General features: G+C 40.2%; 1 protein-coding gene and 1 long non-coding RNA gene across 2 annotated transcripts; one reads left to right on the forward strand and one right to left on the reverse strand.

Annotated features, from left to right (window-relative positions):
* Positions 1–417: 417 nt before the first annotated feature.
* On the reverse strand, positions 418–14,357 carry LOC129162909 (uncharacterized). The gene is made up of 2 exons (XR_008562904.2): positions 14,083–14,357; positions 418–2,631 (listed from the first exon to the last, which is right to left on the reverse strand). It is a non-coding gene; the product is annotated as an uncharacterized lncRNA (long non-coding RNA).
* Positions 14,358–14,894: 537 nt separating this feature from the next.
* On the forward strand, positions 14,895–21,239 carry tmem33 (transmembrane protein 33). Its single transcript, XM_015951314.3, has 8 exons — positions 14,895–15,311; positions 15,958–16,024; positions 16,590–16,684; positions 16,787–16,974; positions 17,558–17,625; positions 18,377–18,510; positions 18,680–18,763; positions 20,091–21,239. Exons 2-8 carry the CDS (start codon positions 15,977–15,979, stop codon positions 20,218–20,220), a joined length of 747 nt encoding a protein of 248 aa, XP_015806800.1. The 5' UTR covers positions 14,895–15,311; positions 15,958–15,976; the 3' UTR covers positions 20,221–21,239.
* The last annotated feature ends 1,014 nt before the right edge of the window (positions 21,240–22,253 follow it).

The raw sequence follows: 22,253 nt of genomic DNA on the forward strand, positions 1-22,253 counted from the left end.
AGCAAAGCTATCCTCTCTGTCGGGGGTAACTCTGAAGTGCCTTTTCTTCCCCTCCCCCTGACTCTGTCCTCATATAAACCCTCTTGATCTATAATGATAGCGTGACTCGTGTTGCGAATGACCACAGTCACCAATTCTTGTCATGTGTCTATGTATGTATGTCTGATCTTGGAGTTGTGTGTACTGAAACAATTGAATTTCCCTCTGGGATTAATAAAGTTTTTTTATTTGAATTCGAAAAACTAATTCATCAAAATGTCAGAAAATTGTTAAAAAGAATATGCAGGTGGGATTGGGAAATCTGAGAAGGTGTTTTAAGAATCTCATCTAAAATAAACAACAAGTTTTGTATTATCAATAGAATAAGGTGGCAGTGTTTCTAGACTATGCTTTGAAATTATAGCGATGCCTAAAGAGAAATAGAAAATCCCTTTATTGTCTCTCAGTGGGGAGATTCTGGTGTCACAGCAGCAGCAATCACATTTATTGTAAGAGGAAAAAAGAAGCGTAAAAGTAATAATAAAGAGAAAACAACTAGAAAATGTGACAGAAATACTTAAAAGGTTCAAAATACTCAAACAGTAAATTTTCTAAAATGTGAAGTATATATACAGATTTTAGAAAATACAAATAGAAAATGACTGTGAATTTAAACAGTTAGAGTATTTACAGGGAATGGAAAACACAAATGAGAAATCTGCAAATGCAGTATTGAGTGGGTACAACAGAAAAGAAATTGCAAAATCACAACAACCAGAAGGATTCAGAGGCTGCAAGAGAGAAAGAAAAGAAAAGAAAAGAAAAGAAAAGAAAAGAAAAGAATGTATCTGGTTTGTTTTACTAGACATGCTTTATTTTGAAGAGAGGTATGCTAAAATGTTGTGTCATTATAGTTATTGACAGTTCACCTCCTCTAGCTCACAGAAGTGGCTGAATGCAGATTCAAATAAAAGAGGAAATATGATGGAAGGTGGAGTTTATTGTTTGGTTTTGTGACCCATTAGTCAACATAAATTGTGCTTGAAAGTTTTTTTTCTTAAACATCTCTAAAAACAAAGAATCTTATAAACAAATATGTTTTTTCAAACTAGTAAAACTTGATTAAAATTGGAACTTACAAATAAACTTAACAATTCTACAAAACTACTTTTGCAAAACAGTGTCTGCAGATAGAGGAGCTGTGATCTCCTAACAGACCAGCTACAGATAAATGTGACTATAAAGATCAGAAATCCCTCTGGTTGAGCAGACTGAACATTTTACAAATGATACAACATGATTCTCCAGTTTTCCTCCATAACATCAAGGAAAGTGTTGAATGAGACTCCAGTTGCTGCATTATTTCTAATAGAAACATCTGGAATTACCAAAAGTTCAGCCATCTCTTCAAAAATCAAGTTGAATAATTCATCTTTTACATTTGGCACAGCCACCAGTTTTGTTTTTATCACAAGTTGATGACAAATTCTTCATTTCAGATTCTCAGCAGACCCTTCTCTAGGTTTAAACCACTGGTCTTTTTCTGAGTCTATCCATAATTTTACAACTTTGTTTTGTTATCTGTTACAAGATGATCAGGGCTCTGTTGCCAGGATTTGCCAGGTTTTTCTAAACTCTCATCCTCTAATGAAACTCCCCATAGCTTTCCCTTATACCTTACTCTTAAATGATAAACTTCTTAATCATAAAAGGATGACATTAAACTGCGAAACAAGAACATTTCCTTTCATCTCACAATCTGGATGTGAAGAACAAGAACCATTTCCTCCCATTTCTGACCTCTCTGGACCCTGCAGAGTGAAGACAGTCATCATCCCCATCACTCCAACCTTCATCCTGCCAACTCTAGCCAGAACGGTCTGCAGGACGTCATGTAGCCATGCTGGACTCACTCAAAGCTGGCTTCGTAGGGGCAGATTGGTGCCTAATTGTGGTTTTCAGAGCTGCTGTGCGCTGGGGTATACAACAGGGCTGCATGTGGTCTGGGGGCACAGCAGTGGATGCAGCAATGAAGGAATCAAACTTGCTGGGTCTCATTGACACACAGAACCAAAGGTCACCACAGTTGTGCATCGGCTGGCTGAGTGACGGCCACCAGAGTAGCGGCATGAAGGTTCAAACTCATTGTTTTGGGTCAAACTTTCTGGTCTTTGGCATATTTAAACCTCTAGCCATGGTTCTCATCTTTAGCTGGCTTCATCCGCTTCCCATTTATTTCTCCATTATGCATCCCGAGTCTGGATGATCCATCTCTCCTCCTCTGTCTCTGCCTGTTTCTTCCCTCCAGCTCTCCACCAGCCAACCCCTGCTATTTTCACCCCACACACATCCGTCGCTGCACTTATCCAGCCTCAGACGGCTGCTGGCTCGACAGCTAAACAGATTATCCAACAACAGAGCACCTCTCCTTCTCCCTCTCTTCCTCCTGCCTCTCTCCATGCACTCCTCTTGCTGCGGGTCCTCGGAGGCGGAGGGGCCCAGGCTCTCCACTAGCCAGGCTCTTTATTGAAGCGTCTATGGGGCTTTATGCTGCCAGCGCTCGGCCTTGCCCCCGCCGTCATCAATCATCCCCGGCTCCAGGGCTGCTATCACTACCCAGACAGGCAGCCAATCACAGCCTTCCAGGAAGCTCTATAGGAGACGGGGAGAAAAACAGAGTCAGAGAAGGGGGAGGAGGATCAGTTTGTGTCTGCTGCTGCCATGATCTGACTGACATCCTCTGTAACTCGGGCGCATGACAACATTGGCGATTTGGTCTGTGTGGTATTTGATTAGATTGAGCTGCAACTCTGAGTCACAAAAGCACATATAAACTCAATTTGTTGCACATTTACACAGAGACTGGTGTAGAAAACCAGTGTGTGAAGAAAAGACTGGAGGGAAGATGTGAGGAAACTTTGCATGAGCAGAAAAAAATTAATCTTTTAAAACATGTTTGCAAGCAAAATTTGACTAGAGGGGAAAAAAAGCTAAAAATTACATTTTAATCTAACAGTCAGTTTGATTTTTTCACTAGATATGAGATTTTTAGGGTGTTCATGAAGCCTGTATCTGTGTATTTACGACAAGTGTTAGAATTGAAATGGTAGTAGGCAGCTTTAGGCTGTATTACCGAGGCCTTTTATGACTGATCTATATTAATCTTGTAGAGTTTGAACTTAAGAAGCTGCAGTGTAAAAATACTGCAAACCAATAAATCTTTAAAGAAATTCAACCCCGATAAAATCAGTGGTTAATGAGTGCTGGAGCTGCATAAGCTGAACATAAAAGTGGGTCTATTTAAAGAAAAGTCACCCAGAAAAAAAGGGAGCACATTTATACTGTTTTTGTTGCAGGCTGTCCTCTTTTTCATCAAAGCTTCAACAGTATGTTGCATTTCTACTCAAGACTTAACTTTTTTAATAATGATTTTTTCCTCCTCACTTCTTTGTTTTTTTACAGCTTTGTTTTTGGCCCCCATCTCTGTCTCTCTGCAGCCCTGAGCTCTCATCCTCCTCCAGGAGGAATAAGGGGAATCTGATTACAAACCTATTTTACAGCAGACGCCAGGGCGCAATAAAAGGAGAGAGAGAGCACAGAAACGGGACTCAGCCCATCAATTAGAGCTCTATTAGCAGCCAATGCAGACCTCACCTCAGGAAACGCCAGGGCCCTAAAATTAAACAATTCTTCAAGCCCGACAAGCCAGTCAGCTCTCTTGGATCTTTTTAAATGAGGGTTATAGAGAAGTGTTGTAATAATAAGGATTGTAATAATTATGTTGTATGAATTAAAAACAAAAAATTCAATATTTTAAAGGGGACGTATGCTAAGTCACCTTTTGCATCCTTTTGTGCTGCCATGTGAGTGTCTACTACCTATAAAATCTTCAAACAAGGAGGAATACTATCCATCCATTTTCCTGCAGGTGTTGTCATGATTTAAGTTGATGATCCAAATGTTGGTGAGAAACTGCAGGCTGCCGAGGAGGTGTGCTCAGAAGAACAGGGAACAGAAGAACAGGGGTGAGCAAAAGCTCAACTGCACAGAGTAATGCAGGAATACAGACGAACTGACAAACAACATAGGAACAACAGGGTTCAAACATGAGGACACTGGTGATCAGGCAAAGGAGAAGCAGGTGGGAAACAAGACACCAACGAGACACTCAACAGAAGCTGGGGAAATGGAATGTTACAGTTTAGACTTTCATGTGTCTGAAACAAGCCGTTTCAAAAAGTCCCTGTTTGTGATGTCGCAGTCGGGGAAATTAGAGTAGAACCACTTCATGTGAAAGAGTGAGCTGTGAGAGCATCATCTCTCCTCCGAGCCCCTCCTGCATAAGGAGCTTCTCAGCATTTAGCAGCCTGAGTGTGTGTGTGTGTGTGGGGGGGGGGGGGGTGGACGTGGCCAGCTCCAGCATATTTTCTTAAAGTGACAGAGCCCTGAAATGCCTCATTCTTTAAAATACTGAAACTGTAAAGAAAAAATGACAATTTGAAAAAATGACATTGCTTTATGTGAGAGAAACTTACTGCAAAGAACTTAAAAAATATTGTTCTGTGTCGAACACCAAATTATTATAACTTGGTCCTTTTTAAAATAAAAACGTTATTTATGTATTCTTTAAAAATCTGTCTAATGCTAATTATTATCAATATATTTGTCGTTTATTTATTTATTTATTTATTTATTTATTTACTATTATATGTTCCCTTGTTTTGTCCTCCTCCTGGTGTCATTAATCTCCAACTGTTGACCTGCTGACCTGAGGTGGGACAAAATGTCAATATTGGATAATAAGCTGCTGCATTAAAGCCATTTGGAGAAAACAACTCCATGGACATCAAATCATTATTGCTTTTTAGATAAATGAAACGTTCTACCTAGCGACTTTGAATGCTGTGAGATGCTGGATAATTGGGTTTTAGTGGGTGGCAGTTGGGATTTACATGTTGATGGGGGGGGGGGGGGGGGGGGGGTTTACGTGTTGGGAAGAGGAGCAGGGATGCGGGATTCTCCTGCCTTCATAAACAATTGTATGTTTATGGATTCTATAATCTGGTTTATTGCCCATATGGCCAGGATTACCAGGTGATGTGGCACAATAAACTGTAACTGAACTCTGTCTGTCAAATGAGTTTTAAATGAAACAGCTGAGGATATATATATATATGATTTGGTTCCCAAAAAGCCGTAATTCGTCCCTTATGGTCATACATGGTTTATTTCCGGGTGTTTTGCTATATGTATTGGAGTTGAAGCTTTTACAGCCTTTTGCATTTCTGGCATATAGGACAACAGTGTCCTCTCTTTACATCTTGTCTTGATTCTCACAACCGTGGCACGTATTTCTCTGTATGTTCAAAGGATGGCCATTTATCATTGAGAAGGACAGCTCCGTATTTTCTACCTTTGCCCGCTCGGCTTCGGGACCAAATTCAGCATTTTTATGGAAAACTGCAGTCATTTTGATTGATGAAATCCAAAGATGTCCAAAACAATCCACGAGATCCCCAACTGTGGCGCACCGGCGGGGTGCTCCAGTGTTGTCATTGTTCCGCATGAAAGAAAAGAGCGCGTCCGGAGAACACCAGGGGAAGAAAAAAAATCACGATTTTCAATTCAAAAGAGCCAGAAAAGCAGCGTTTCTTTACAGGCAGTGGGAAAGTCAAGAAAGCCCTTTTTCACTTGCAGACGACAACAATACTTTCTTGGTTTTTTCTCCTCTTGATGCATTCACGTGTTGTTATCGAAGCAGACCGGAATAATGAATGAACTATTTTACTGTGAGAGTTGGTGTTATTTGTGTGAGCGGCTTGAATGGCTGGTGACCCCCGCACGCACGCACGCACGCACGCACACACACACGCACACACACACACACACACACACACACAGAAGTTGTCCGAGTGTGCATGTGGCAGCGTAAAGTAAAATGAGTTTCCCTTAAAACCGATTTCCCATCGCGGTTATTTACTCGCTCCTGTCTCGTTTGCGGTGATTCATAATGTCACATGAAATGTCACCTGTCTGGCCTAATTGCCACCTTCTGTTATTAATACCGGGAGTGCGGCTCCCTTTAGCACCCCTTGGAAATAAGCCTATATTGCCTACTTAATACTGCGTCACCCAAAGGGAGATTCAATATATCTCCCTTTAACGGCGTTTCCCCCTCAAAACTCCTTCAGGCGAGTAGAGGCCGTGTCAAGATTGCGATTGTGCGCCAGTGCTTAGGGCCAGCTGCTCCCAGGACAGACAAGCCCTTGTCAATTAGGCGGTGACAAGCAGGTCCTCCAAGCGCCCGCAGGCGCTCCACCAGCCAGCAGTGTACAGTCCCCGCAATTAGTATCAATTTCTGTCGAGACCTCCTTGGAGCGCACAGACACAAGCCGGGTAAATGGCCAAACATTGTCCGAATAACACCGTGAGAGGCTGGGATGACAACGTGTAATGGGTTCAGTGTAAACCGCACGGCGCGCTGCAGGGGAAGAAAAACGTTTGAGTTTGGAAAGAAACGCAAACAAACGCAGCAGGGTCCAATAATCAGCGCCTTCTGACTGCGTCAACGTGGAGTTTAAAATCTCAGGGAATAACCAGCAGGCACAAGTATAACATTAGGCTATGGAACAGGTTGGCTTTGGGAGTCAAATAATGAACGAATAGCATTCAACTTTCTGTTTTAATTATTTAGAATTAAAAATTACTGCAAAGGCGATATGTGTTAAACTAAGGTAACAAATTCTAAAATAATACTGTTAAATCTCAATATGTATTATCCTTTGGGAAAGCAATGTATCAAGTCGTTTTTGTGTAAAACATAACTGGGACAGATTATGATTTTTTTCTGAAGTTAGAATAGTTTTAGGTTTGATTCCAAACTGGTTTATGAATTTCTCTGAAATAAATCCCTCTCACAAAAAGTTATTTCAGCAGTTTTATTATTGTCATTTTCAGTACCTTCCAGAATGAGCCGTTTCAGGGCTGTTTAACAAAACAAGCTGGAACTGACCACGCCCACCCATCCCCCGTTTAGGCAAAACACACGTCTAAAGACTGCTCTTAGCTGAGTCCCTCTCATACCTGGGAGGGGCTTGGAGTAGAGCCGCTGCTCCTTCAGCAGCCGCTCTCTCTTCCACATTAGAGGTGATTAGGTGATTATGTGCGTTCTCAATTTGTGACTACACTACATTTGTCAGAAACTTTAGTGTCTTTTCAGAATGAACATTGTCTATGCAATACCCAATTACAAAAAACTCACAAATGTGGGCCATTGATTACGAACAAGATTTGTTAATTTTCACACAAAAAGGTGATTTTTCTAACAAATCCATTCACGTCCATGTTGCAAAAATGAGTACACCCAGATTATAGTCTTAGGAGAAAAGCCACACTTAAGACTACACAACCCAAATTAACAAGTGTTCAATCAGGTGAGTCTAATGATTTATTTAAGAGGTGTCCAGCAGACAGCAGCCCTTCCCATTTCATGCTATCAGCAATGGCTCCACATGGAAGAGAAATGTCACAAAAGCTGGGAAAGGAATTTTTTTTTTCACAAAAAAAGGTGAGGACTACCAGAAGAAAAGCAAAGCTTTGCATCTCAGTCAGAATACTGTAGCAAAAGTGATCAAGAATTGTTGTGCAACCATCTTACAGACGTCCAGGCCATCCACAGAAGTTAACATGTCAACAGGAGCATCTTTTGATGAGAAGGGTTGAAAAACCACCATGCAAGTTCACTGAAAGCCAAACCGGAGAGACCGTTTCCCATGACAACATATGGCGCACACTGCAGAGCAATGGCATACATGGGTATCGTCAATGAAGGAAGCCTCTCTTAAAGCCCATGCACAAAAACGCACTTCTAGGATTTGCTAGGGCCCATGCTTGAAAGAGATGAAGACCACTGGGACTCTAGACTCTGGAGTGATGAGACAAAGATCACCGTTTTTGGAACTAATGGTTTCAAAACTATATGCCGTCGTACAGGTGAAGATTTCCAAGAGAAATGTATGGTGCCTACAGTAAAGCATGGTGGTGGCAGTGTCCTTATGTGGGGCTGCATGAGTGCAGCTGGTGTTGGGGAGCTGCATTTCATTGATGATATCATGAACTCAACAATGTCCTGCTCTGTACTGAAGGCGAAGATGCTGCCATCACTCCGTGTACTTGGTCATCGTGCACTTTTCCAACACAGCAATGATCTAGAGCTACTTTTGCATTTCTGAAGAACGGGGTGAAGGTGACTGAATGACCAAGTGTGTCTCCTGATCTGAACCCACTAGAACACCTGTGAGGAATTCTGAAGCAGCAAGTAGAGCATCACTCTCCATCCAGCATCCAGGCTCTAAAAGAGGTTATTCTTGAAGAATGGGAAAAGACAGATGTTGCAATATGTCGCCAACTTGTTCATTCCATGTCTAGAAGACTTGGTGCTGTCCTTCAAAATCACAGTGGTCATACAAAATACGAGATGTAGTCGTTTTTCTTGCGGGTTGTATTTAATTTCAATTCCAATTTTAGTAAAACTGAAGATTTTGTGATCCAAGTTATATAATTGACCTTAACTTCATGTTATGGAGTTATACAAGTGTTCAGTAAAACCCAGCCTTGTGAAAATTCTGGAAATTGTTCTTTGGTTCATTGATACTGATTAAATGTGTACTTTTTAAAGAGGGTGTACTCATTTATGCTGAGCACTGTATTCCTAAAACCAAACACAGAAACTTGGTGGATGAGTTTTTCACATTTGGAGTGCTTCTAAAGGCAGTAGAGACCCACAAGGCAAAACGAAAAGATACAAAGGGGAGTTTTGAATATGTCCTCTTAAGAAACAAAATATGTAGGCCTACAGATAGGTCTTTTATTTGTATTTATGTTCTTATTTAATTACAATATTTCCTGTGGTTATTAATTAAAAGGAAAAATCTAAATAAATATCTTATTGACCATTTTATTTATATAATTTCAAGCTTCAAGGTGCACTATTTGCCAGTTTTAAAAGATAATGTGACATTTGCTGGCATTTATGAACTTGTTTTGCAAAAGGGCCCCTTGTCAATAAGAAAATCCAACAAAATCTAAATAGAAGATCAGTAAAAAGACTAAAATGGAAAGTATTAGACTGTCTTATGATCAAAAGCTCATGCAAAATATGAAATGTTTCTGGTTAGAATGTGGAGTTTTCTTTAAAGGGCAAAAAAAAAATCTTGTTGCTCAAAACAAACCTCCAGTTTTTGGTCCGATGGGTAACTAAATGTCAGTTCAGCTCTGACAGCCCATAGAAGGATTGCTCACCAGCCCCTTTTGTAAATGGTGTCACCCCAAGCAGCTGGTGGTGGCATTCCCGGGCCTTGGACGTTGCCCTTTGGCCTCTGGGGGGATGGACTCCGGCCAGGGCGGTCCAAGCGCCTCTGCAGCCCTGTGATAACTCGGGTCAGCGGGGGCCAAGTTTCCAACAGGAGAAGCTGAGACAAAGTAGGCGAACAAAACCCCCAGAGCTCCCCAGGCCAGTGGGATCATTAGTATTAATGTTTGTTTAACTAATTAGCAAGCTGGGCAGCCAGAGGGAGGCTTGTATAGACGACATGGACGTCATATGTGGCGAAGGTGTGTGGGCATCTGTCACTCTGAGGATGAATTCAGTTTACAAAACATAAGTGAAGTGTGCAGGGCAAATTGTTGTTTATAGAGATCAGACACTGAACCCGGATTGGCCAGTAGTTCTGGTTTTCTTCAAATGACTTCAAGGGTTAGTGGACAATACGCTGTTATGTTGAAGGAAGCTTTGCTCCTCAGGGTTCAGCGTACAGGACGAGGACAGGGCAGCGCACTGAAGTTCAAGAACAGTGCAAACAGCACATGCAAACAGAAGGAGCTGCAGAGCATTGAGCTGCAGCAGAGCTGTGTGTGTGTGTGTGTGTGTGGGGGGGGGGGGGGGTTCGCGTTAAATATGGGAAAGTTTGGGGAACTGGGTCACCAGGTCAAGAAAAGTCAACAAGAGAGCAGCCTTGATGACAGAAGGAATTTAATATCAAAAATACATAAATCTTCAACTGAGGGCAGGAGCATAATGGACACAATGGAGGCGAGTGTTAGAGTCAACACAGATTTGTTGTTGCCGATTAAATGGATCAGGCCAAGTTGTTAACATTTAACACAAAACGTTGGCACTAGAATAGAAGTTGGGCGGGATAGAGGGGGTTTCCTGGATGGAGAAAAGGCTAATAAGGCAAGAGGAGAGACGGCTCATGTGTGGCCACAGGTCTGAGAAACTCTGTGCATTTTTATGCTTTTTAAGATTTTCCTTTAGAACTATAGGCCTGTTTAAAAGTTCTTTTTCGTGCAAATGTGATACCATTACAGTTAATATAAACTAGATAAATTATGATTGCCACAGGTGACTCCACTGGCATCATCGCACTTTTTACGCATGGATTTTACGCATGTTGTAAAACTCACACAGCGGCGCAGGAGGTTTGAACGTCACTGCTGTTGCATCGATCTCGTTCATGTGGAACAATGTAGGGATAAATCTTCCCATGGTGCAGGAAATAGACCCGCATTTGTCTCCGGCTCCCCTCTGACTGCTGCGCGCCACACTGGACGCAGCGATGAGAACTCTGTCTGACCTTCGCCCTCGCCCCTGCGAAGCCCTGCAAGTTCCCCAGCAGTTGCAAACAGCTCTGAATTCCATAATTCTTCACCAAAAGGCATTATTAGGGGAAAATCCTTCCTTTTTGACAATTTAATAGTGCAAACTAATCATCTGGTTGACACGGGCCATTCATCTCCGTACAGGCGGACAAAGACAAGGCCTTTTCCATAGGTTCGTCTGGATCCCGCAGTCAGACCAGCCTCTATTTTCAGATCAAGTGCACAATAAAAGCATTGTGATTGCTTAATGGCTATGTTTGTGAAGCCACCCAAAACCCAGTGTATTAAATGCATTTTTAAACAAAGAATGAAAAATGGGCAAACTTGCACAAACGGAGATAAGAAAGGGCAGGATGGTGCAAATCTATGCTCAATCAAAACAGGGGAGAAAATGATTCGGGATTAGAAAAAGAAAACAAGGCGCCACCGAATTGCTTAAGCGCCTCCAGTTATGAATTCGTTTCTGAATCAATTTAGCGGTGCAGGCATTTTCCAAACATCCTCTTGCGGGAGTAACAAGACAGGGAAATTGATCCGGTGAGACCTCACCTCTCGGTGCGCCTCAATAAAAGAGACAGCAGCCTCTCCCGACGACTGTATAATTTTTAATATATATGCAATAAATGTTCAATTTGTTTCCAGAAATGACGGGAAATAATAACGTCAAAATTTAAAGCCATCCATTACAGCCAAACAATGCCCGGGCTTATAGGTGCTCCGCTCGGCGCGCGAGGGCTTTGATTAATTCACACTTTGATTGTGCTTGATAAAGTAATAACGTCACAGCTCCTGTAAAGAAAAAAAAACGACGTTGGTGTTTTAAATAGCCTGCCCAAATAAATAAATAAATAAACAAACAACAGTTATGATTCATAAAGCAAGTTTTAAAAGTAGATTTTTTTCAGAAATTATCTAAATAATAAGATTTTATCTGAGATCATTCTTTGGTTTATTTTATTTGTTTGTTTATTTAAAAAAAATAATATTATAAATAATAAATAATTTAGGAGGGAATTAATTAAAATTTCCACCCAAAATAAATTAAAGATTATTTTTGTTTATCAATTAAAACATTAAATAATATCATTTATGCATTTGATCGCAACGGCCAAAAGAAGCCCGCAATTAAATAAATAAATAAAACATCTGAGTTGTAGACTGATGTCATTTCCAGGCCTGCTGTGATGTTTAACTGTTTTTGAGTAGAGTTTAACTTTGCCTGTACATAAATGCGTGTTTAGTACCTGCGTGTGTGCAGGTAGGCCTGAGTCCCGCAGGTCTTCACTGTAGGAAGTTGTCCCTCTCCAACCATTTGATTAATTCGCTCCCATTCAAACCAAAGCGAGTAAGGAGTGGAGGGAGGTGACCAGTGACATAATAGATTCCGTCAAACAGCCCCGAAAAACGCCCAGACAATCCTGATGCCATCAGTTCCATTGTGGGCCCCCATTCAAACCACAAACAAACATGGCTTCTCCCCAAAAGGTTCAAGAAAAATCAGCTTTTTTGTTTGGTCCCTGATCGGTTCGTTGCTGGGGGGCTCTGGATACTTCCCGAATAATCACAGAGCCATGAGCTTCTACTAAAAATAAAACAAACTTCCCGTTTGTCTATGTTGGGCGAAAAAGAGATTTTTACGCACATGGCATATAATTGTGCTATAAGGGTTATCTTTGTGTTTCTAAATGTCCCCAAATCACATCAGTGTGAGTGAGACCAAACACACAAATTGTGTGAAGACTATAGATATTCTCATGAGTATAAAAAAATCACAGGACTAAACATGAGGGAATCAAACAATATGCTTGGTGTGGAAAAATGGAAAATGTCAGAAGTTAGCGTTTTGAATTTTAGAAATTTAAATCAATGAATAAAATATTTTAAGTCTCGAATAAAATTAAACTGGTGTGAAGGTCAACGAAGCCTAATAAACAAGCTGTTTTATATCTAACACATCAGAACGACAAACCACGTGTTTTTACTAAATAACTACAGAAAACGGGAAGCAAATTATTTAATTGAACAAATGTAAATAAAATAAAACATCCATTGACATTAGTTTAATTTAAAATTATTTTCTTTTCCAATAGAAAAAGGAACATTTCTGAGAGTTTTTTTGTTTTATAAATTTTAAACACGATTTTACATTCTGAGAGTAAAAACAACATTTTGATATTTCAGACTGATCAGAGCGCACAGCATTTATCCTTTAAACAACGCTTTGGTTCCGCATTGAAGAGAAGGTAAAAGAATAGAAATCTGTTTAGTTGATTCATTGTTTCTTGAACCAGTCGGAGGAAAATCTGCCGTGTCCCTCTTCTCCTCCACATCAAACACACTCTTTCTTCTGCTCTTCTTCCTCGCTTGTCTCGATTTTCATCCGCTTCCACGCCCTGTTTGTTTTTGGCCCAGCATCGGCTCAGACCAGGACGGCGCAAGTGCGTTTCATTCAGACGCTTTTCACTTCGGTGCGTCACTCACGCTCCTTTCTCGTTCCTCTTGGCCTTTCTATCATGAAAAGTTGGTGAAGGAGCTTTGAAAGCAGATCAAAGGTGGGGCGGAGTGGGAGGGGTTTTTTATTGTTGAAAATATATCGGAATGCGTTTAAATTTGGTAAATAAAAACAGGTGGTGGATGACTTTGTCTAAAAATCTTAGAAAGATTATTTGTGGACATTTGTGTGACTTTTAGAACACTGTGGCCTATTAAAACAAGGCTTGGCAAAGACTTCCACCGGGTGATAAAATGTCTAGTTAGCGGATTAAATGAAGAATAAAAATCGTGAAACGGAAAACGTAGTACTGAATTATCAGAATAACGCCATAAACTTTAGGATTCAACCCATATCCGTGACAAACACCTGTGCGTAATCTGCGCGTAAATTAAAAAAAAACTAAAGACAAGAAAAGGAGAGAAAAAATCAACAAAACGTGGCAAAAATACACACAACAGAAATTAACTTAAATAAAATCATTCGCATTTTTCATCATTCTAAACGGAAAATAGAAAAAGAAAATTACGAAAATGACGCGTAAAAAACATGTTTTAAGTTCTATTCGTTTGTTGGCCTCTTAATTTTAGTCGATTTTTAAGTCCGCATCATTTATCAGTCTGTAACCTTTTTTTCGTGATTAGTCCTCCATCATTCCTCCCTTTTGATTCATGCATTATTAAAACCCGGTCAGAAAATCGTGTCGCTTTAAGTTCTCACCTGGATCTCTCTAGTGACTAGTCCGAGAGGAGATGGCGCTTCAGAAAAGAAGAACAGAATGTCATATCTGCGCGCGCTGCGGTACGGAGGTGATTCTGTGCTCCCCAAGCACTTAATACGACATTTTGAAATAAATAAATATCTAAATTTTAGTGTTTTGCAGCAAACAAAGAACCATCAACTAAACATAGAAAAAGCATGCAAAGTAGGCCGGACGCTGCAGCCGTACTTACTCCGTGGGCAGTGCTGAGCTGAGTCTCCGCAGTTTAATTACAACCCCTAATTTCCAATCCCAGATAGTGTCAAAAACATGCGACCATTTCTCAGAGATTCCCTTTAACAAGTGGAAACTTAGTGTCCTCCTGCACCATTTTATACATGATGAGCCGGCAGTAATGGGATTATTAAACAAAAACGTTTCAGGCGCTGGCGTTAACCTTTTTTAATGCCTAATTAGGTTTTGCAAAGAAATAATTAGATTCTACAGTGCTTACACTGCCTATATTTTCAAATGGCATCTACAGCAAACACATCATCCGGCGACACTCATGCCAATAATCTTCGGATATATGCGCTGCAAAGGCTGCCATATGTAAGATTTTAAACATGTTGGGATCAAATAAGGTACACTTAAAGCTAAAATAATTTTCCTGCTTAGAGCAACCTGCTGTAATAAAATAGTCAGGTCGAGGGCGCCCTCTAGTGGTTATAACGATTAACACGCGAAATGCCGCAGCATCGATGGTTAAAAACAAACACTCGATAAAAGTAGTATGTTTATGTTTGATTAGAACTAGGGTAATATTTATCCAAGGGTGCTGGATAATGCAAGTCAAGAAATTATTTCTTTAGACCACAACGTGACACAAAAAACATATATCCCTGGATTTAAAATATAAAATTGCCAAGGGATAAAGGGTTTTCCACAGGGACACAGTTTGATTGGCGCAGCTAATTTAGAAATATTAAATGTGTTGTGGAATTTATGTTATTTCTTTAACCAAAAACGTAAGGTAAAATTAAATGTACATTTAAATGCACATATTGCTTTTTAATTTTAATGTGGAGAGTTATTTTATAAATTTTTAACGTTTGGACATTAGAATCGTGAGAGGGATCTGTAAATGTGTTGTTTTATCTCTGGATGATTTATAATAAAAAAAAGATAGCCAAAACCGGAAACGTTTCAAATATCAAAAATATTTATGCCCACTAGACGGTGCTGTTTTCTGCAAAGAAGGACCAACTACCTGAATCATCGCGAGATGTGGCACGGTTCTTCCGCTTCAGAAGGTCAGGTGATCATTTACTACAGTCGCTACAGCTACAGTGGTGGCCAGTTAATTCACGCAACGGAATTATTCGATCCTGACGGACACCGTTTTATAACCAAGTCCAATATAATCGAGTTAGTTCGTGTTTGTATTTCTTTAAACAGCAAGAAGGAACAGCCCTAATAAAGGTAATATGGTTATAGAAGGAAACTAAATGCTAGGTAGTTAATGGCAGCTAGCTGAGAGGGCTCTTGTAACGATGGTAACAGAATGTTCTAGATTACCAGCTGCTGTTTAAGAATTAGATCGAATGAAATAAGTGTTTCAATCTTTTGATTTATAAAGTAAAACTTTACAGACAAATCTAATTGCCTTGAAACGGATTGTCGTTCTCCATGCAAAGCTTAGTGAGAGTGAGCAGATTTACCCTAACTAGTGTAGGCCACATGCGACTGAAGGCTCGTCAAACCTTCTTTTTGTCTACTTCTGATCATGTCTGTGTTCATGCTGATAAGTCAGTTCTCAACAGTACTGTTTTTTTATTTCAACATAAATCTGAAACTATTAGATATGAGCACATGGTGGTAATGTCTGATGTAATATTATTTAGTAATACCATAGTGCAAAACACACACACACACACACACACACACAGGAGTATTTGGGGTTTAAAACTTAAGTAGCCTGACATTCTCAATGATTTTTTTAATCTGTATAAATCTTCCTACGCTTTTATAAAATGTGAATCATGTGTGAGAAAACCACAATCCGGTATCTTTGTCTTCACTCATTGTCACTTTTGCTGCATCTCAATTGATTCTTCTTTTTCGACAGAGGACCCACACTCTGAGAGATGGCTGATACAAACCAACAAGCCCCGCCCCCCCAGCTTGGGCCTGTGGTGAGTGAACCTCAGGTTATCCATCTTCCAGCCAAAGCATGTGTCCATATATCAGATTATTTTAGTAAAGTATCACAATTTTTTATGGGTTAATTGAATTGTACAAAGTAAGGATCAAGCTTGGATGGCTGTTAGAAGTCCCACACATTACAATCTTTAGCTGATTCAATAATGTAATTTATTCATTGTCTCACACTTCAGTCAGTCAGTCAGTTTTTTTTCAGTCAGTTTGCACATATTACCTTACTAAAAGAACTACTTAAAAGATCTCTACAAATAAAAATCAAAGCTCATATCAAAACTTACACAAAGAGCCTCTCACCAGGTTAGCTCTGATGCCTGACTAATTAAGGAATAAATAAAAATTACCTCATTTTTGTATCTACTAAATATGCTTTAGCATTAATTCCTTGGGAAATCTGTGCCTCCTGTTTTTTTACTTGTTCATGGTGACTCATGTTGTTCTAAATCTTTGAAAAAAGCATTCGTATGTTAAACGCAGTCATGGAAATAATGTGTGTATATTTATAAATCATGGATGTTCACATCTTATTTTGTTCTGCAGCCATTTTTACTGACCAACAAGCTGGAAACTGCCATGTGGCTGTCTCGTCTCTTTACTGTTTACTGTTCCATCATGTTTATTCTACCAATCCTGGGGTGAGTTTACACACTAGTTACAAACATAGGATTTTGTTCATTAGTTAGACCTTTATCCATCACCATTAAGATGTGTGACATATCCCTGTTTGTGTATTTTAGACCTCATGCAGCAGCTAACTTTTATCAGAGAGCCTTGTTAGCCAATGCACTCACCAGTGCGCTTCGCCTACACCAGAGGCTTCCACGCTTTCAGCTGAGCAGAGCTTTCCTGGCCCAGGCTCTGCAAGAAGACAGCTGCCATTACCTGCTTTACTCTCTCATCCTGGTCAATTCTTATCCCATCACGAGTATCCTTTCATCCCAATGTGCTCTGTATGGTAACTTTGAAAGCTTAAAAATGTGTTTTGCCTATGTGATGGCCTTGTCTGACATGGTGTATATTGGTTCCTGCAGCTTCAGTCTAAATGTATGAACACTGTCCAAGTCCCATTAGTCATCATCACACTGGTGAAATTACATTTCTGCATCTGACCCATCACCATGGAGAGCAGTGAGCTGCAGCTATGGCTGCACTGGGGAACTATGTGGTGGTTTACCCCCCCCCCCCCCCCCCAGTCCAACCTCTCAAAAGTATGACCCGACAGGGATTTGAACCCGATCTCTCAGTCCCAGGGCGGACACTACCACTAGGCTTTGCTTAGAAATGATTAATTATTAGACAGATTGAAAACTTGTCAACAGATTTAACTTATTTATCTTCACACAGGCCAGACTGATTTTGTTATTGATTTGCATACATTTAAATGAATGGCATAGTGCTGACTAATAAAAAAAACTATAGTTTAAATAAATAGCTCTTAGATTGGTTCTTTGTGTTTATTGAGCTAGATTTTGAATTAATTTGGACTGATCCTTAACATTTGTGTCCAGTGAGCATATTTCCAGTGTTCCTGTTTTCTTTGCTTCATGCTACAACTTACACAAAGAAGGTTCTTGATGTGAGTATGAGTCATGAATCGTCAACTGTCATGTTTAACGCTTTTATACTAAAATGAATGCCTAAGAGAATTTCCTAAAGATTCATTGATTGGCTGGGCCGTCAGTCACAGCCCAATGGGGTTTAATTGTCACTACACCAGCCAGCCATTGTGTAGCCACTTGTGCACCACTCACTCGAAGCCTTTCAGCACACTTTCTCCAAGTGCACTTTGCTGAAGACTGCAGTGCGAGAATTGGGATTGAGCTTTAGTGTCCAGGAGAGAGCAGAGTATGTCTTGGCTAGCAGAAGCTAACCATTAGCATTAGCAACTCAACGACATGGCAGAACTCCTTCAGGTTCGTGTTATATTTGGAAATAAAACACCAAGGTTGCGTTTTTTTAACCCAAGAAAGAAGAGCGAACAGAGGCAGCAGAAGAGTCACTCTGCTGTTAACCACTCAGAGGGAAGATGTTTGCATATAATGAATATTAACGATGAAGGCTCCATATGTTGCCGTTTTCAGCCACCCGCTCCTCTTGCCAACTTCTACTGCCTGAAACATGAGCGCTGGAGCTTTTCTTCTACAGATAATGACTCATAAGGCATTCATTCATGCTAGAAACCACTGCAGATTTATGTGAAACACGAGTGTAGGCCCACTTGAACTAAAAAACGTATTAAAAGCTTTGCAGTTGTTAACTCTCTGCACCTGTGAAAATGCGGTCGCGTTTTAATCACCATCTGAATTGTATTTGACTTTTTCCTGCAGTCTATGGGCCCAAACAGCCTGATGTTTGTACGAAACCTCCTGGACCGACTAGCAGCCAATCAGCAGAACATCCTGAAGTTCATCGCCTGTAACGAGATTTTCTTAATGCCAGCTACTGTTTTCATGCTCTTCAGGTGTGTTTACAGCTGTAATTCTAACCACTGTAATTCAGAAATGGAGATAATTATGCCAGGGTTTGGCTTTATTTCATAATGTGTGTCACACCTTTTTCATTTTAGGTGAAAATGCACAACATTTCTAAAAGAGCCTTCTGAAACTTGTAATTTATGTCTCTTCCAACAGTGGCCAGGGAAGCTTGTTGCTGCCTTTTATTTACTACCGATTCCTCACACTCCGCTACACATCCAGAAGAAACCCATACTGCCGGTAAGGTGTTGAGTAAAAGCCTATTGTTACAGAATGTCCTTATCCTTATGTTGTGTATAAAAACATTTTAAAGGTAATCGACTGCTCCCAGAAGAGATTATGTTTATTTTCCAACACCTACTGTAGCGACCATACTGTAATAGCTCTGTGTGAGAACTGCAGCTCTCCTTTACCATCACAGGTATTGTGCAGTTGCTGGACTTGACCCACTTTCACAGTTTAAATGAAAATGGAAGGTTCAAGATTTGCAATGCAGATGATAGTCCTTGATTTTCACTGGGGCAAAGCGGCACTGTTTAGTTAAGCAGTGTACCTGAAAAACCTAAGGATAGCACAGAACAAGATGATCTGCTTCTGATTTTATGTGATTATATTCTAGTAGCTACTCAATCATTAGCTAAAATATATTATTACTGAGGGGCAAAAACGTATTTAGCAGCCATTGTGCAAGTTGTCCCACTTGAAAGATGGGAAGGCTAATTTCCATCATAGGTGCACTAAGATTGTGAGTGGCATACCATTGTTAGATTTGTAAATAATTTGTTATAATGGTGCTGAAAACAAGTATTCAGGCCCTGTCCACACGTAGCCAGGGATCTGCCAAAACGTAGATATTTTTCTACGTTTTGGCCTGTCATCCACACGAAAACGGAGTTTTTTCACACGAAAACGGATCTTTTTAAAAACTCCGGCCAAAGTGAAGATCTGCGTTTTCTCCGTTTTGGGTGTCTGCGTGTGGACAGACAAAACCGGAGTTTTAAGGTCCGCAACGTCACTTTCCGCGACAAAAAAAATGCTGACATCACGTGTGCGACCTGTGTTTACACTAGCCGACAGCATGGATGCCCTCAGAGCTGCGCTCGCTTTATCAATTGTGCAAGCGCTTTTTGCTTGTTTGTTTTTGCAAGCGGAATTACTGCTCCTTGCGGAAGACCACAGACAAAGGACGAGGTTAAGAACGGGGGAAGTACTGCCGCCTACAGGTCTGGCATGTCCTTAACAACGTATTTATCCGGGTACGTGTGGACATTTTTTTTTTAAACGAGGTGGTGTGGATGCAAGTTTTTGGAGGGGTGGGTATTCGTTTTTAAAAAAAAAACAGCTACGTGTGGACTAGGCCTTAGTCAGTAATAAAAGTTCATCTCAATAATAATGTAACCTTAGTTAGCACTGACAGAGGTCAAACGTTTCCTGTAGGTCCTCACCTGTCTGATTTTAAGTGGGACAACTTGTCCTTTTTGCCCCACTTTATTTCACTGTAATCACGATAGCCATATTTATATTTGTGAACATTAAGATAAAGATTTAACACGCTGTCTTACTGCAGCACCTTGTTCTACGAGCTACGGATTCTTCTGGAACACTTCATCATGAAGCCCGCCTGCCCTGCTTTCCTGAGGAGAATGTGCCTCAGCAGCATCGCCTTCATCAGCCGCCTCGCCCCCACAGGGGTCTGATTCCTCCATGTAGACAGTTACTGGTTTCTTTACATTTTTATTTTTAAGCCAATAAAGATGAGACTTAACTATGATGGGGACAGACATTGCCACCGATGGAAGGAACCTTTTTATGGATGTCAGCATTGAGTCATGTTTTCTGGGTATTTTGAATACAACTGAAGAGAATCTGGTAAAGCACTGAAGTCTGAGAGTAATATTGTTTTGTTTTCTTATTGTGACCCCCCTCAAACAGTGGTCACCTTTTAATTTGTTATTTTCACTAAACAAAGTCCTGCAGACATCATCTATGTTCTGTTGGCCATTTGTCATTTCCTAAATGCCTTTATTTATTCATTAACATGTTTATTCTGTGATAGAACAATAACATGAGATTATTAACTTAATGAAAACTAAATTATGTACACAAAAATTGTTGTTTTATCATTTTTGTTTGCAGCATCTTATGATTTGTCAGAATGCCTCACTTTCAATGTTTTAGTTTTATGCTAATAGCTAGCTCTTTAAACAGCACACACACAGAGCTATGATGTCAAAACGGATGTTAAGCTGAGAAAATATCTGCTGTATTTGATAGAATATTTAAAGGTACAAGACGTTTTGCTCTTTGAAACGATTTACCTAAAGTCGGGGTCCTCAACTCTCTTCCCATGAGGGTCTGTATCCAGCATGCTTTAATGTTTCTCTGCTTCAACACACCTGATTTCAATCAGCAGGTGAATAACAGGCTTCTGCAGAGCTTGATGAGCTGCTGAGCAGGTGATTCAAGTACATTGGATTAGGGAAACAACTAAAACATTCTGTATACCGGCCCTTGGGGAAGGGAGTCTGGGATCACTGACCTAAAGCATGCCATTCCCTTTGAATGTATTAAATATAGTTTCTCTGTTTTAAAGCAAATTATATTTAACTTTTTTCATGTGTTTAGTGTTCAACACATTTTCCTCCCACCCTTTCTGCTTAAGACCACATTTTTATGACAAAGATCAAGTTCTCTCTTAATAAAGTAGTAAAATTGATTACTTGTCACTTTAGTGGTTGACTGTTGCCTCAGAATCAACAAGTGTAGCTTTAATAAGCTACAATTCAGATTCAGATTAGTCATTCAATCTGTGCAGATGCATTGCAGAACAAAATTACAATAAAATAAAAACAGGCTAGAATATAGACATGGGAAAAAATGGAACTGTGGCAAATGTATAGAAGATTGCACTTTTTAAGAAGAGGTACATGGTGGTCGTATAAAAAAGTAACATAGACTAATGCATGTATACATTTGTATTTAAGATTTCTGCTAACAACCAGTGAGTTTTTATGAGGGGCTGTCAAGGCCATTTATTCTGTTGCACATTCTCACACAGATGCATTCTTGACACACACAAACTGAATGCCATATACCTGTGTGTGTGTGTGTGTGTGTGTGTGCGTGTGCGTGTGAGTGTGCGTGCGTGCTCTGTCTTCTCGATCCCCAGTGAGTCGTGGTGGATGGCTGCTTATACTGAGCCAGGATCCTCTGGAGGTTTCTTCCTGTTAAAAGGGAGTTTTCCTCTCCACAGTCGCTAAATGCTTGCTTAGTATGAGGATTGCTGTAAAGATACTGACACCAGTCAGTGACTTGATGCAATTAGCTGGGTTCCTTATATAGGGAACTTTACTGATTGGCTTAATGAACTGACCTTTATTGGATTGTTTACTTTGTGTGGTACCTTGAGACGACTCTTGTGATTTGGCGCTATATAAATAAACTGAACTGAATTGAATTTTTTATACTGCCCCGCCAAAAAACAGTCACCTGAATATACTGAATGACCAGGTTATTCCATCTTCCCTGATGGCATGGGTATATTCCAAGATGACAGTGCCAAGATTCTTCAAGACGTCAGTTTCACACATGGATTAGCCATAAAGTTATTGGAATACAGCAACATTGGTTAGGGTTGGAGTATGGGTTAACCGTAGCAGTAACAAAAATGAATGGAAGTCAATGAAGGGTCCTCACAAGTATAGATATACCAATGTGTGTGTGATTGATT

The sequence above is a fragment of the Nothobranchius furzeri genome, chromosome 1, assembly GCF_043380555.1.
Source record: "Nothobranchius furzeri strain GRZ-AD chromosome 1, NfurGRZ-RIMD1, whole genome shotgun sequence".
NCBI lineage: Eukaryota > Metazoa > Chordata > Actinopteri > Cyprinodontiformes > Nothobranchiidae > Nothobranchius > Nothobranchius furzeri.